This window comes from Schistosoma haematobium, chromosome 1 (assembly GCF_000699445.3).
Source record: "Schistosoma haematobium chromosome 1, whole genome shotgun sequence".
NCBI lineage: Eukaryota > Metazoa > Platyhelminthes > Trematoda > Strigeidida > Schistosomatidae > Schistosoma > Schistosoma haematobium.
In genome coordinates this window covers 50,967,383-50,985,642 of record NC_067196.1, presented here as the reverse complement: position 1 = coordinate 50,985,642, position 18,260 = coordinate 50,967,383, and the positions used below count along the sequence as shown (strand labels likewise).

Genomic DNA, 18,260 nt, shown 5'->3' with positions numbered 1-18,260 from the left:
TTATTATTATTCTCTTATTTAATCAGGTAACTTTTATAATACCGCCAATTATTTGTTAAACAATGATTACTCTTCTTCGTGTTGTTGTTATCATTATTAGATTTCTTTTCTTTTTCTCAATGTAATAGAAATTCATTCAAAATCCGACATCCAGTTGTATGAAAGTTCATTGGTTCAAATTAATTATTTCTAAACTATATATATGATCTGTTTTATTTTAGCTTAGTGATTAATACATTCTACTTTTAATCTTAGTAATCTCAAAACTTTTAATTCATTTTATTTATTTTGATTTCAATGTAAAATTAGTCTCTACTAGCTTTTAAGCCAAATACATAAAATTGTAATAAATTAATAACATCACTGTTATCATTACTATCAGTTACTTCTATATTTATATACATGCCCAAAATTATGCATCAAAAGCTGTAATCTTACTTCACTTATTTCACTAAGTAAATTGATGATCAACTACATATTTAGGAACCTTGGAATAATCAAGTATATTTATAATTTATAGTGTGTTTCTTCCTTTTTTTTGTTTCATTTATCTATTGACTATTTAACATAGTCAATATTATAATAAATAGTTTATCATTTTAATTTAGGATAATTGTTTACAGGTGTTCTTAACAACAACAAGGAAAAAACCCATAATGAACATGATAATTTGATCTAGAAAAAATTCTTCCGCTCCCCCTTTCTTGTTTTTTCTTTTTGTATTTACCTAATTTTATAAATAATTTTCTGTAATTTTTAAAAAAATTACCATTTTTTTATTATTGATTGTACAGAATTTATTAAATCTAAAAATTAAAACAAAAAAACCAGTAATTCAATTACTGTCATTATCTTTCATTACTTTGTACTACAGTCGAAATGTAAAATATTCGTCTAAGATGTTTAATACTATTCTAAATAACTTTATTATTGCTTACAAAGCTTATGACTTAAGACAATATTAAAGTGATTCACACAGAATCCATATATATACCAGTAAGAGACTAATCAATTACAATCCGAAATATTAATAGGAAGATTCAGTTAAAACAATACCAACTAAATTTAAAACATTATTATTATTATTTGTCAGAAATTTGTTCATTTCAATAGATGAAATCATGAGACAATTGAAGCTAGACCACCATGGAAAATCTGGAAGCAATGGACAGCCATTTCGTCCCATTATGGCACTTCTCAGCAGTGCGCATCCACGATCCCGTACCAGATTCTCATACTAGGACGAAACGACCATCCAGTGCTTTCAGATTTTCCGTGGTGATCTAACATCAATTGTCTCATGATTTCAACTAATGAAATTACTAAAATCTTCGCGAAATCTCTTCTGAAAAATTTGTTTTGTTTAATCATTAATAAGTATTATTTTTAAATAAATTAAATAATTGCCAAATTAAAAGATAAAATAGAATGATTTCATTAATAATTCAATTATTCATCTAATCTAACTATTAGTTTCATTTTATTGTTTTAAGGTGTTAAATATTCTATGAAATATCTATTAAATGAATAATGGATTTAAAGTTATTTTCATTGGATTGAATGTAGATAGACAGATACAATAGTAATAGATAAACAATCAGTCAATTTGTATACAATGAATACTTAACAACATATAACATCCTTCTTTTTTTTAGTGTTTATTCTATTTACCGTCAATGAATCGTTTTTTATCTTTTATAGAATATAATTATTGTTTTTTAATAAATAGTTAAGTAAATAGAAACAACACATTGATTATTTAGTGTCTAGAGACAGTTATCAGGATCTAATGATCATATGATCACTTCATCGATATATTTCAACCAACTCTTTAGCCTAGACATAATATTGATTACGATCAAATGATCAACAAAGTATATGATATACTATTTAATCCCAATATCTAACAATCTATCTAGAAAATATACAGAAGCAAATGAGTCTATATGAAATCATTTATAATATTAATGTAATATTAAATATGTATAATTTAAATGGAAAGTTTCCATTATTATTCTGATTATATAATATATAATGAAATTCAATGATTTTCTCATAATTTACATATTAATTTGGTTTTATTGTTAAACTAGAATAGAACTAAGAGTTCACTGACGGTCTTAACACCTGTTGTTAAGATAAATTATGATGACTAGTAATTAGGAAACAGATGATATTAAATAACTGTATATGAGATCATTAGTAATAATGATATTTGGGCATTCAAATGAAAGCATAACATTATGTCTTAAATTACTTAAGATATAACTATTGATGTTGTAACACTTATAGTTAAAATCTATTAAATATCTAATAAGAAATATTAGTCTTTCATATATTTCCTTTTTGAGGAAAATCTTACATCTAGTTTACGATGTCCTTATTCATAACAAATAACAGTTTGATATAACACACATCTCAGAATTAAATTATTGTCAGTATATTCTTAATTACTCTCATTATTCTTTGTGTTGAAAGTCATATTTGAGGTTACTTTCATATGTAACTTGCTTTATATCGATTAAGATACCATTTTAAACTAATGACCCTACAGATATCTGCTTCATCTTGGTATGCAACTTCTCATCAGTGCGTATCCACAACTATACTAGGTCTCAAATCCAAAGCCTTTTGATCATGTAGCGTGAGCCCTCTAAGCATGGAATTACGATCAAATCATGGCATAGTGCAAAAATCATTCAATACTATTCGTAGTCATTATGTCACGACAGGAACTAGCTTTATATAAAAATACAAATAAAAAAAATTATCATTCTCTCCCTATATATTTTATTAAAAAGTTACTTCCTTGTCATAGGTATATTAATGTACTTTTATTAATAGACAAAATATTAAATAGTCTCCCCCCCCCAAAAAAAAGAATAAAATAACAACACATCTACAATAATAATAATAGTACAATAAGACTTGAACTACTGCAAAAAATTCATTTAAAGCAACAAACAATTCATATATATCCGGTAGTAGTTAGTTCATTTAGATTAAAGTCAACCTTAAAAAGGGTTGATTAAGAATTCATCAGAGAAATAAACTATTTCTACCACTACTTACCAATCATCTATAGTAGTAATTATAGTATTAGTTTAAAAAAACGTATATACTGATCAAAACATACTGTTTTTCATGAATTAAACTAAAGATGAGAAAATAATCAAAGAGATTTGCCGACAAATTATTCAAAGCCTATAGTCTGCCCTCCTGAAACAATTGCCTTTCAACCCCTAGTTTTTTTTCTATAAAAAAAATAATAATCAACCTACACTATCTCAATATTTATACTTACTTGTATGAATATAATTTCTATGACTGTCATTATAATCAACAGTATTATTCACAATCAAATCATTAATGCTAACTCTCTTAACCAATGACTCAAAAGAACAATTCAAAAACAGAATGATTTCAATGATTAAGTTCATTGTCTATTCAGTTATATACGTAGTGAGCTAGTAATTGTATTACTGTGTATTAAATTATAAATTACTTAACAAAACATTTGTAATTAATTATATTATTATATTACTTTTATTAAAATCTCCATATTATTAACATAGAAAATGAATAATATTCAGTTAGTAACTAAATTTCAGGAAATAATTTGTACTTTTAATTGAATATATATTTTCGTATCATCATCTGTATTACGTTATATATATATATATATATATATATATATATATATATATATATATATATATATATATATATATAGTATGGAAGCTACACAGAAACACTAGGTATCTCTGATATATAATACAAGTCAGTAATAGATGATAAAATATGTTGAGGTTATGAGTATATGTCAATTAATATACACATTAGACTAGTCACTTCATACTTAGTTTTCAAATTCGTTGTTATCAGAACATGTTAATATTTAGAAAAAAAGGCATGTTAAACTGTAATATCCAATAACTTAAGTTGTATGAAGATGTGTAAACTTGTTTGATCAAGATTAACCAGGTACATCAGTTGGCACATCCAAAAATTATAAAGGAATTAATGCAAATTCAATAAACTTTTTTATCATTTTACCACATCAAAACAATTGAACATTTTATTGTCCTATTCCAGTTGTTTTTCTTTTATGTTTACTCTTGCTAAAATCACTTCTTCTATACCGACGAGAGTTATGTTAATAATTCAACAGTAATAAATGGTCGTTTCAAACAATTAGTTTTGTATTTTATGATCAAACAACTATATTAAATAATTTTTCGTTGTATTTTACTAATCCTAATATAGGTAATTTTAATATTTAAATCAATTTAAAGATTGAAGATAATCTACTGAAAAAAACAACAGTTTTCATGTATGTATCCTGTTCTGACTCGCCTAATACTAAGATTTGTCTGATAAAACTCATAAAACTTCATTTGTCATTGTGAATGAGTTACAAATTACTTCTACCCAACTGTAAATCACAAACTTGTACGTAATTGTTTGTAATAAGTTACTTAACCATATAAATTAATATATATCCACTTTTATTACATCAATGAATAAAAGTTTAGTCATTCCTATGCTATTACTTACCTATTTAAAGATAATGAAATTTAGTGTTTTGATTTATAATAAACGAAGGTTATTTGTTAAAGTAGGCTGCAAAGTTATAGAATTTATTTTTGCCTACTTATAACTTGTAAGTAGCCAAAATGTTAAAAAAAATTTCTACTGGCCTATGATAGCAAAGAGATGTATGCGAAGTTACTTATGCCACTGTCTTTATTTCAATTTGTCTTTTATACTGCATGTTACAAACTTTCTATATCTGGGGTGGAAAATCTTTACGCCATCAGCACTTAGTAACTATCGTGTAATAGAAACAACATTATGAAGGCTCGTTTATATGAATTTTGTGGGAACATCTTAGCAATATGATTAGCCTCTAAATTTACCATATATGCCTAGTTAAAGATAAAGAAAACGATTTTTTCAAAATTGGGTTTAAAGTTTATACATTAATTTAGTAAGCATTAAATAATATTCATGAGTAATTTTCATTAGAACACTATTTATTCAATTCAACAGTTTTAAAACCTAAACATTACTAAATTTTCTAGTTTAATGTGAAAAATTGATTGAATTCTAGAGTTTGGGAGTTCACAGTAGATTTATGTGATAATAATCGCTTTAGAAGATAGGGTATCTGTAAAGAGTTTTCATATCTAATCCTAATTTGTATCATACAGTGAAATCAAATGGTGAATTACTGAAACCAGAGAATACTTGACACGCTACATATCACGCTAGCTTGAGACTTGTCAACAATGATCCTAAACAGAGAAGAACATAAAAATTTCTGAGGCCATGACAAATATTGTTCATTTAACCCATCTACTTGCAATTGAAATTTTAAGTTTACAGCTTCATTTAATTTTAATATTTTATGACCATCTAAATGAAATTTCTACAACTCAATCAAAACTAATCGGTTTAAGTGCACTAGAAAATTTGCTGTCGATTAAGATTCATTCAAGTTGGATCACAAATATTTCAGTGTTTACTTTTACAAGTATTATTTCCTCTCAAAAAAGCTTTTACCAAATAACGTACAACTATTTTCCAATTTATCATGACAGTAGTAATTAAATTTAAAATCTGTGTATTATTTATTTCAGGAAACTTGTGACGACCCATTAAAAGAATTTGTATCTCCTGTACGTGGTATACCACGTTGTTGTCGTAAATGTGAACCCGGCAATGGTATGTTACGTTTATGCTCAAATGCAGAAGATACACAATGCCGACCATGTAAACCAGGTTTTGAATTTTCGCCTTTCAGAAGTGCAACAAAAAAATGTTTGCACTGTCGACGTTGTGAAGAGGTTAGTGAATAGATAATGAGATTATTAATCATAGATACTCTTTTGTTTAAGTATTTCTTATTGTATTAGAATTTCAATTCTCAGTAGAGTGTTTTATATTCACAACATTACTGAAAAGTTCTATTCTATGAAGTTTATCAACTTCGTATAAGCTTTTACTCTCACTTTATGTGTACAGCATACCAATCCGAGTTATAGGTGTATATATGTGAAGGTTCTTACGGAATACATAAATTAAGGAGTATATGAACAAACAATAATAACTCAATCATCCTCGATTATAAGTCTACGATTATTTTATTATGATGAATATCAAGAGTTTATATTTTACTTTTTTATATTCTCTTTTTAGATTCATCCATTAGCGAAAACACGTAATGAATGCACTCCCATAACAGACACAATATGTCAATGTGAAAAACCATACTATATGTCAGAAAAAGAACAAACATGCAAACCATGCACTGTTTGTAAACCTGGTGAAGGTATAGTACAGTAAGTTTAGGTTCATAATGTTATCCTACTTATTAATTATCTAGTAGTATAAATTTTTTAAACTAAAAAATCACCAAGATTCACTACTAGCTCATCGTATAGATGTTTTTACATAAAAATTTATACAAGACATGTAGAAATCAGAAATTCACTGTTAATGACCATTACTTATTCACATAAAAAACAAAAAACGTTATATTTAATGTCTCGTATTTTAGTATTCATCTGCTTCGGTATATATATAAACACTTACAAACATTAATGTTTCTTTGATCTTGATAGAAATCACTTACTTTTTCGTATATAAAAAGTTTTACGTGTTACGCTACTTATTGATATTATTATTATTATCTACAAATATAGTGATATGTGAATAAATGTGAAGTGTTTTGTTTTACGCAAAATTCACTTTCGGCTTTAATAACCTAAATAGCATTACTACATTATATGCCTTTTATGTATGCATAGTTCAATTTTTTTCTTTCTATCTGATATACCTATACATGTACATGTGTAAATTATCCAAACACAAATGGTTATGTGAAGTAGGAATTTCAAGAACAGCTGTAATGATATCAGTAGGTGCTATGAAGTTATTTTTATTATTTTTTTTAAAAATAAAAACAGTAATTCAAGTTCATTCTAATGTGAATATGAAATCATGGGAATTGCATAGAAATGAAGACTTTTATCGTTGAAAGTTATTCAAAATGAATTACGAAAATGAATACAAGAATATATATATATATGTATATATATATATATATATATATATATATATATATTTAATAAGAACTTTTGTCTTAATCTGGTGGAATAGTTTCACCTTATTTTGGCGCCGAATCGATGTGAGACATTAAAGAGGAAGAATGTATTTGTAAAATCTCAGAGAATGAATTTGAAGTAAGTCTAATTTATCGTCTGGTAATCTAGTTCAAGTTTTTCAAGAAAATATAATCAAACATATTCGATAATTTTGATGTTTGATTTCTTGAAAATGCTTGAACTAGATTACCAGACGATACGGTAGATTCATTCACTGAGATTTTACAAATACATTCTTCCTCTCTTTATATATACATATTAGTTTTAAGAGATTTTACAAATGTGTTCAGTTCCTAAGCAACTAGACCTATGAATATTTTATCATTAAATCATACAATCTGAAAGATTTAAACTTGAACTTGACATTTACATGAATGAATTTAAACTCCTTTAAATTAAATCACTTTCTAAACATAATTTTCGTTCAATTTAATTTAATTTAAACAAAACAGAGAATAGTTTATATGGTAACGGATTTGTAAAGTATTCCACATGGTTTATTTATGTAGAACACAAAATGAATGATTAAATTATAAAAATAACTCGATTGGTTTAATTGGAATTTCCATATTAATAAACTTCTTCAATTGAGTATCTTTATACAAATAATAAAACCATTTAAACCATATAGGTAATTTGGTAGAGAAGTGATCAGATAAAAAAAAAGAATAAGGCCTTTTCATTTGATCAGTGTGTATCCTTTCAACTTCAACTATGAATGGTTATATTAATCATTTTAATAATAAAGGATATGATATAATATCTGAAGTGATAAAGGTTTAATCACTAGGATGAAACGGTCATCCAGTGCTTCCAGATTTTCAGTGATCATCTAATACTGATCGACTCATAATCTCAATCAAGAACAACTGAAATAAATCGAATTTATGAGGTTAAACAAAATGACAATTAAAATAAATATATGACTAATCGTGTAACAAGTACTAATAAACCCAATGTTGACAAAATAATCTGTTAGTCATTTATGAATAAATTCTAACAGCTTATTCCTATATTAAATGTATTGTGATGATGTTGTCTAACAGGATAATTAAAGTTTAGAGAATTAAACACTATAATCATCCTTTAGAAATACAAATTTGACGAGTTGTCTAATTAAACTTACTGATTACATAATTTCGAGATATTTCAGTTAATAGAGCTGAATTAACTTAATTGATGCATGCGAATTCGTTGAAGTGAGCACTTTCCAGTGAATTTTGCTGTTAAACTTGTTTTTTATTACTGTAATAAGTTTTGGCTGAATGATGATATTAAAACGCTAATTAATTAAGCTTGACTCTGCAAATAACTTCAGTAATTTTGTTTTAGATCTATATTTTACTAAAATGATTCCATTTGATTTATTTTCCTAATTACATAGTAAGATTCAATTTTGACAATCTTCACTTAAATAGTTTCTTATTATTATTACGATCATTTCTTTAAGGGCATGTGGTTGGAATTCCGATACACAATGTCAATCATGTCCGGCTGGTTTCTGGTCTGCACAAAGTATTGATAATGTAAAGTGTATACCTTGTCAATCATGTGGAAAAGATCAAGTTTTAGTAAAACAATGTTCACCAACATCAGATACTCTTTGTTGTCCATTAAATAATCCCAACTGTACACATGAATTGTCAATGTATTTCGGTAAGATACTAATAATAATCTAATATAAAATTTATAACATAATAATTCATGTAGAAATTATTTATTATTTTCCTATTTCAGTATGAAGTTAATAATAAAACCAATGTTAAATAGTACATTAATTACGATTTATTTCATTTAACTGTTTTAACGGAAAAAATTTCAGCAGTTGAATTCATGAGTCGATGTAAGCTAGACCACCGTTAAAAACCTGGAAATACTGGAAGGCCGTTTCGTTCTATTATGGGACTCCTCAGTAGTGCATATCCACAATCCCACATGCGAGACTCGAACCCAGGACTTTCGGTTTCTCACGAGAACGCAAGATCTGTGATCTTGCGAAGACATTCATTCATTGTCTAAGGTAGATACCTGCCTCTACCGGACACGCACTGAGCTCCATTGGTTGCAGCTTCTCATTAGAAAATTTTTTATTCAATATCTGTATTATTCTACTGAATATAAGCCATAGAAACCAAATAACAATTTATGAATAATTATTTTTCATTATAAATTATATCTTAGTATAGTTGAGTATTAATAAACTGTGGATTTCTGGTGAATCTATCGGTAGTCATAGAATCATATTACTGCAAGACTCAAAACTCTTATATTTAACAGTCCACATGATCATGACTTCTTATTCTTAATTATTCTTAAGTCAGAACAAAATAGTTGTGCCAATGGTTCTTGGTTTTGTAATATTCGGCAAGCGATTTGAGTTCATAACGTAAAATATCTTCATTAAAACTCTCTTTCGTCTTGATTAAATATGCTTCTCGTTTAATCAATTCTAATGATTAATTAACTCAATTATATGTCATCTCTATAGTTTTCAATAGGGATAAAACTAAGAATAACTTTCCACAATATATATATATATATATATATATATATATATATACGCGACTAGAGGGAGAAACTTTTTCAGCATGAAATCAATGTCAAATCAATAATTCATAAGTCATTGGTCTGAGTCCGACCACCAATACAATTTCTTTGAATTTTGTCGGACATTCCTATCTATATATAATTATATACAGATTTTTTTCACAGCTTTTAACATAAAAAGAAATTTTCGGCTTTTCGAAAGTTCTTTGAAGTAAATCATTATACTAATGTAAGGAAGTACTTTGAGAGAGAGAGAGAGAGGAAGAATAATTATAACTGGTGAGTGTACACACAGTAGAAAACACGAATAATAACAACAGCAAAATAACAAAGGGAAAACAGCAATGACCTTTGATGTAAGTTGATGAAAAAAGAGGAACTCTTTGTAAATTACTTTTTCTTTACCTCTCATTGTGTGATGGCTACTTTACCGTGCAGTCATGTTCATGCCATAATAATTATGAATAACGTTAATATCAGCTTATTACTGACCATTATTTCCTTCTAAATTATGTGTACAAAACGCATATAAATTTAGTCTATATATATATGTATATACCATGAATATGTATGTAATTTATGTTCTACCTATTTTCTACATTTTAGTCAACTGTTGGTTATTTACACAATTTTACGTTATTTGAAATTGTTATAGTTTTTCATTTCGTTTATTTTTTTTCTACCTTTTATTCTTGTTACGGTTAGTGATGTTGTTTTTATTATTATTATCGTTTTGTCGGGAATAATCTTTGAAGTTTCGCATACACACTTAATGCGCCATCAAATAAATCATCAAATGACCGTGTAGCCGGAACCATTTCCTTTTTGTTAAACAATAATAATAATAATAACAGTCATCGTAATATATTTCACATTTAAGTGCATTTTTATACATCAATGGATAGACGTTTTATATCTATTTCTATGTAGAATAAATGAATGAATGAATGAATGAATGAATAGTTCTATATGTATATGTCTGTAATATGTATGTACATTTGTATATGTGGATGAATTATATGATTATTAATTCAGTATATTGTTGTACGTTAGTTACTTAAAAATTCATTTAACAAAGTGTATTTGGACAAAATGAAGTCATAAATTCATGTATATCTCTATATATCTGAACCTAGATTGGTGTGTGTGTGTGTGTATTGTTATCTCTCTGTCTCTAAACAAAAAAAACACATGTAGATACAGTGTTGTTATGTGCTTATAAATTTATTCATGAATCTTATTGCAACAAAAATATTTTAAAAAATACTATAATAAAATCAAAAATAATCATTTACTATGGAAAAAGGGGATTCTTTGAATATTATGCCAAAATTATTTCAAATAAATAATAATGTGAAGATTGAAAAATTGAGCTTATGCTAGAACAGTAAAACAAAGTATATATATATATATATATATATATATATATATATATATAAAGACAATAAAGATGATATATGTATGCGTATATAAATCTAACTATATAGACAAAATCAAAGAAGCTACTAGAATTTAACCGACAAGATTTATGGTTAAGCAATAAGATTGAAATAAAAACACATGGAAAAAGAAAAAAAAGAAAAAATTCTTTTCTTTATTCAGACTAAAAATGGTTTTAAAACATACACACATACAAAAAACAAACAATATAAGAAAGAGAATGGTAACTAATCTTTAGAAATCCGAGTTTTGATTTTATATAAATATAAGGTTAATAATAATTTTGAATTCCTTTTTCTTTTTTACTTCAATGAAACAATGTATTTCCATAAGGTGGAGGATGATAGTGGCGCTTATTTAAATGAATGATTTACAATACTAGCATAACATTATGTTTGGTAGTAGTGATAGTAGTTAAAATTAAAATCATAAATATTATCGATAAATTACTATGAAAGCTTAAAGAGATAAACAAATGGAAAACTTCATTCAATTTTCTAATTAGAATAATGAGGAATTAATTCTTTTTCTTTCCCAAGAAGAAACTTATTTCATCTTTCTAAAAGTACTTGTTTCGGTAAAAATTTTTTTAATTTAGTGATTAGTTAACTCATATTTATTGCTTTGTTGTAGTTGATAATTTAAAATTGAAATATTTTTCATCTTTTTATTTCAATTCTGCCTCTGTTGCAAAATCATTTGGATCATATTGCGAATCAAGCAGCACTGGATAGTTATTCTATTTTTTGGCTTTATAAGCCTAATAAGTTGTGTACACGTACTTTCAGCTCTTGAGTTTAATCACTTAGATCATTGAACTACGACACATAGAGTACTGAATTCAACCTTGTATAACATTTTAAATGAATAGTTCTTGAAAATTCCGTTTAGGATGAAACCTTATCTGGGGCTCCTCTGAATGTTCTTCAATTCCCTAGTTTGTTATCCAAAAAACCCATATGAAAACTAAATTACCCTGATTTTATTTCTCCAAAAATTGTTAGCATATACATAGCTATTCATGTATTTTCTACAAAATTTTTACCATTAACCGATATCATCTGGAGAAATATGAAAGATTAGCGAGTACTGAACAGTTATTTTTTTCAAAATAATTCATTATGTTTAATTCATTTTATCAAGCACAAGTTTCGTATACCTACTCTTTAAACCTTAGATTAATGCGGTATGCTTAAAGAAACTACTACCACTGCTACTAGCTAAATACCGAATCCAACAAAGGTGAAACAGAGATCGAATTTACAACTCAATAGTTAAAAGTCAAGTTTTTTTACTGTTAAACTACAATTCGGAATATTTATTGAAATAGATTATACGTATCTCGATATATCAATGCATAAATAACTTTCAACTGGTAGTACATTCATAGAATTATTCATTTCTTAGAAATAAAAAGGATAGTTCCTCTTATTTTGCGTCCATACCGTGTGGAAGATTTTTCTCCATATTTCTTTCACTATTTTATTTCTTTACCTCACTGTAAAATGTTTTCGTGATGAATCACCTGCTTAGAAATAGAATAAAATAAAAAATACACCTTTATCTGTATCGCAAAAAGAGGAGGTTAATATAGATAGTATAATAAACATATGTACTATATATATATATATATATATATATATATATAATTCGTGATATCTCATAACAGGAGCCGACATATTCACTGTTATCCTGCTTAGATTGTCTTTAATTAAGACCAGTATAGAAACAGATTAAATTTCACTTATTCACAATGTTCGGATGTAATTTTAGGTTTGCTTGTTCGCTTATCTGTTATCTTCTTTCCATAGTGTTTTTTGTTGTTAAGAAAAATTATTATTTTACGTTCTAATCAGGAGTAAAATTCAATTAAGAAAAGAAACAACCACCTATTTATTGACCAATTTAAAGAATTTGTACGCCATTATTATCGTTGATATTATTATTAATGTTAATGATTGTCAATATTTGGCTTTGTGTTTGTCTGTCTATTTGTCCCTTGGATGCAATGAAACAAGCATATATGTATATCCATATATATGTAACATATTTTTACAAAATCTAAAATGAAAATATGCATGAGACCAAGTAATGGATCAAATATAAATTGCATGAACTTTTCAGATTGAAATAAGCGGAATAAACTAAAAAATTTTGATACAACTGCTAAGAAATGAATAATGTAGGTAGTTTTTAATGATCAATCGGATAATCTACTGAATAGCTGTTTTATCCTAGTCTTAAACTTTTATTTAATATGGGCTTATAACTTTCAGGTATTGTAAAGAGTTTAATTAAATTTGGTTATAATTACAAACATACCCTTCAAAAGAGTTATTTTACATTGATTACCAAGAGAACTAGACACTATTCAGGCTTATCACAGTTTGAACAGCATAACTCAACCTTGTGATGAAGAACCCTGAGGGATTATTTGAAATTTACCAACCAAAATTTCCAACTTTAGATAATTAGTGGTGTGAATAGACACAATTCTATACGATTAAAAAAATGTACCATACAACTTATTTACTAAATTGAAGTTTAAGAACTCAGATTTAAGCCACTGTATGTATGTGAGGGTCAATGTGATGTCACCTGGTTGCACATATTGGATTATGTGGAGTGAACTGTGAAACCGCGACTTTCATGCTGAATGTTCAGTTTTTTTTCAGTTGTTTAATCCCCGCTTGACTGTTTTGCTGTAAAAGTATTTCGATGTTGAACTATATATATATATATATATATATATATATATATATATATATATATATACATAACCCAGTAGCACTACTATGAATTTATCGCTTCTCATACATATAACTATAACATATGAGCTAATAGTGCATAGCTAGAACATTAATTTGTATATATTTATGTTTTTCAGTTGAGGTTTATTTTTAATTTCATATATATATCGCAACATTCTCTATAAACCCTTATTACTAAAAACACTATAGACATTATTACACTGTATAGACAGATATGTGAACGAGTAGTAGTTATACTACAATAGTTGACGTCACAAATATACACAAATAAATGTACAAACAAACTACACATTCATCATATATATATATATATATATATATCTGTACACAGAAAGCATCAAAACAGAATTACTCATTTTGTTGTACATGCATAGTTTACGCTATTTGCAATATTACTGTTTACATTTATGAACAATGTAAAAACTAATGATTGATGAGATTGAGCATCAAAAGAAGGAATATATCGAATGTAAATTTATTCATTTAGTTTCGATTGTTTCCGTTTACGTCTGAACTACACTAACAATAATGATAATAATAATGATATTAACAACAACGGGAGTGATAAAGAAGAGAACAACGATAAGCTAAAGAGAAAGGAGCTAAAAGAATAAAAAACAAAAAAAAACAATGTGAGTATACAAAATAAAACACAAACAAACGCATACATTAACATAGCTTATTCGTACTTGTTCTTCAAGAAAAATGGATACAAGTTGAATGTAATTTTCGTTCCTGTTTTCACTTTACCACAATAATTTACTTAGTTAAGGCTGAAAATCTCTGTATACACGTATATATGGTGCCTACACTTGACAATATGAAATAAGTTATATTACAAAGAATACATTTAGGTGGAAACTATGTGCTTTAAATTTTTGCTCATAGAAATAAAGAGATAGTTGATGTTATCAGTGAAGTGTAATGACTACAACAACAGGAAATGACGATAAAGTTGACGATATTATTAACTACTTACATTTATGATCCCTTGTCAATTTAAACATTTAACTATTTCCGTTTACTCATATCCTCTTTGACTATCATTATATCAATTGGAGAAAGAAAGACTCTAAATAGTGTAATCATCAAACATCTCCTTGGTACAGGATATCAGGTCGATACCTAGCAATCACTCAAGCTGATTGGTAAGCAGCCAAACTCCAGTCTTCTGAAGTTTGCTGAAGCCGTTGCTATCAGAAGCCAAAAACCTGGTTTATGTGTTCAAAAGAAGATGGTTATTAATCTTTCCTAGCCTTGATGACTAATATTCCTTCGCTGTATCTTAACATATTTTTTTCTTTTTCTTTAAACTCTTTCTTGCATTTATCGCATCATCGAGTTTTATTCCAACTATTTTACAAATTAATAGTCTTATTTTATCAACTGAACTCTACTCATTTTATTCCTATCAATATTTACTCATTATATAATCACTTGTTTCTGGCCGTTTGAATTATTGTCACAATCAGTGTTGTAGAATGTTCTTTTACATAGGGTACATATTTACAATATTCAGTCTATTAAATTTTTTCCACACCCTTGCTATACTATACTAATATGTCTTCAATATAACTTTCAATCAAACTCTTTCATGTAAGTAATTTAAACCCATTATGTAATTATGGTGTAAGCAGCTGACGAGAACCAACGCAATAAGAATGAATTCATGATATTCTGCCAGAATGTTTGTTCTTGCTCTTTTCAAAATGATAAAGGGAACTATGTGTATGATATTACTTAATTATTATTTTTTTGGAGTAATTACTAGCACTTTCGTCATTCTCTTCATCACAATTAGCATGTTTGTTGTACTCGGTTACGTCACGATCGCTCTCTCTCTCTCCCGTTCAATTATTTCAACTATAAATTGAATTTGTATGAATATGGAAAGTATTTGTAATCCTTTTGTTGCTAGTGTACTGAGGGATTTTAATCTATACTATGCATAAAATTACATTTGTAATAGATTTTATTTATTTGTACAAGTCATTACGTATGCAAAAAATTAAAGCACACGAACGACAATAATTTCATTTTGTCCTCCACTTTATTGAATTTCTTGACTCAGAAACTGCCCTGACTGGTTTCATGCTTTACATATATCCATATAAATATTACTGTATATTAGAATAAGGGCTAATGAAGATGAAATTGAAAGTGACTTTGTTCATTTAAGTGTGTTGTACAGACAGTAGAATTTCATATTATTATTATAGATAGATAGACTTTCCTTTTTACTTATCAGTTATCATTCAGAAAACAATGTTCCATTACATTAAAAAATATATTAGACAATATTGTTTTGAAAAAAGAGAATTTTACACTTCATGACTATTAAACTATACATTAATTTTTTGAAGCCTTTAAATGCATACGTTTTACCATTAGAATTAAGTTTTAGGACCTGAAATATTCGATTTGCATTGAAACAATCAACGTTGTAACTGTAAAATTATCAGAGGAGAGTATATAGAATTGTTTAAATCACTAACAAGAGTGTCATAAAATGAAGTGGATTATAGTGTGGTAGACAGGATCGAGTTGGTTCATGAATACAATGAGATATCCCATTTGACTCCCTCAATAAAATGTTTTATGACTTCCGTAATTAATATAGGTTATTTGAAGGGTATTTTTCATTGAGTGGAGCGCAATTTACTCAATCTTTAGGAGCTTTAATTGTGAAAATATACTATTCACACAAGCTTGACCTCAGTGGTTACAACCTTAACACTGAATAGTGTATTGCTAAGTGATAAGTATTTCCTAAAACAATTGACAGATTTTTTTCTATGAAAATGGAAACTTTACGAAATGATAGACTTATCATTGTAGTTTCAAATATTCAATATATTAGTAATTTAAAATGTTTGGAATCATATGGTAGTGAAGATAAACTATGACTAACCAACTAAATAAAATATAACAAATTCAATTACAATGTTGGTGGTCAAATTGACTTGAAGGAGTGTAGAAATTTTCTTGAACAATGAAATGTATACAGTTTAATGTTTGGATTTTCACATTTACTGCATGAAGCTCAAGAAAAAAATTGACGCAACTACTCAAAATAAATTACTTCAGGTCTAAAAAATTGATGGAATTGATTAATTAAATATGAGTAATTTGTAATTAACTTTTTTGATCTGAATTAAGAGCACAGTTATTTGATCCCTGCGTAGTGATCAATGTCACGTATGTCCAGTTCTTAAATCCTGATTGAATTCCCTTGGTCGAATTGGAGTGTGACTGCTAGTCTAAATAACTCGACGTTTTGTGGACTAATGTTGAGGTGTTATATGGTAAGACTATCAGAAAAATATGAGACTAATCGCTACTCAGCTACCAATTAATTATAAATAACTCAGTACATTCACGACCCTGCAACCGTGGGATCGAAACTGGGACCTTCACCCTCGTATGAGGACGCTAAACCTCGAAACAACTGAGCTGAGATCCAGAGGTATATAAGTTTATTTCCAATCAATCTGAGACATTATGTGATCATATTCGATTATCTTTGGAGGATGCCTTCCTCCCACTCACCACAGTTGAACTCTAATGGTCACGACTTCTCGTTAGAACTCCGATTATGTGATTATTTTACAAAACATAAAGTTCAAATTGACAGAAAATGTGTTCAAAAGAGATTTCTTTGCTAAAATTTATGTTTTTAACCTTATAGTCTGAGTTACAAATGATTTGTTGTCTGAAGTTCCATTTGTACTAGAATTATGACTGTATAATGCTAAAATCTGAGAAATAAATTATATCCACTTATTATCAAAAGTACAATTAAAATCACTTCAAATATTTCATCATTTTGTTGATGATTGTGTTATTTTAATGAAAATATTAAAATCGGGATATCTAAGTTATTAGCGTGTAACGACTAAAGTATTTTAAACACAGTTTAATGTGAGTATCAGAATTCACTTATTTTTGTTTTTACAATTAAAGTGTGACAGACACTATCTTTTTTTCGGGATCATTTCGGCCTCGTAAAAATTACCAAACAAAGATTGTTTTTTTTATGACGATAAAGTAAATAAAAATAAAAAAACATTTTTTTTGTATTTTTTATCTGTATATTTTTAAAACGTTCTCTTGTTTCATATGATATTGTTATGTTTTAACCATGTGAAAAATAACCCAATGATAAATGATACACGTGGCCATACAACTTTGTAAGTACAGACAGGTATATTTTTATATTAAAAGGGGTGAATACATATTGGCTCATACAGTTTTCACATAGTTATGTCGTATAAATATATGTCTATCCTACTGTTGTAAAGTATAATATATTAACTTATCAAATGGATATTTA

At 27.3% G+C, this 18,260-nt stretch overlaps 1 protein-coding gene across 3 annotated transcripts in view; it reads left to right on the top strand.

Moving 5' to 3' along the window:
• TNFRSF4 (Tumor necrosis factor receptor super member 4) overlaps positions 1–18,260 on the top strand; it is a gene marked incomplete at its 3' end in the record, with an annotated part of 66,944 nt that overhangs the window by 32,289 nt on the left and 16,395 nt on the right. For 2 of the 3 annotated variants that reach the window (XM_051209002.1, XM_012936505.3), the window contains 3 exons: positions 5,643–5,849; positions 6,202–6,344; positions 8,620–8,825. In XM_051209002.1, the coding sequence (XP_051074415.1) occupies positions 5,643–5,849; positions 6,202–6,344; positions 8,620–8,825 (556 nt within the window). Of the gene's footprint in view, positions 1–5,642; positions 5,850–6,201; positions 6,345–8,619; positions 8,826–10,421; positions 10,945–18,260 lie in introns of those variants that run through there. The other variant, XM_051209001.1, reaches the window with a different exon arrangement.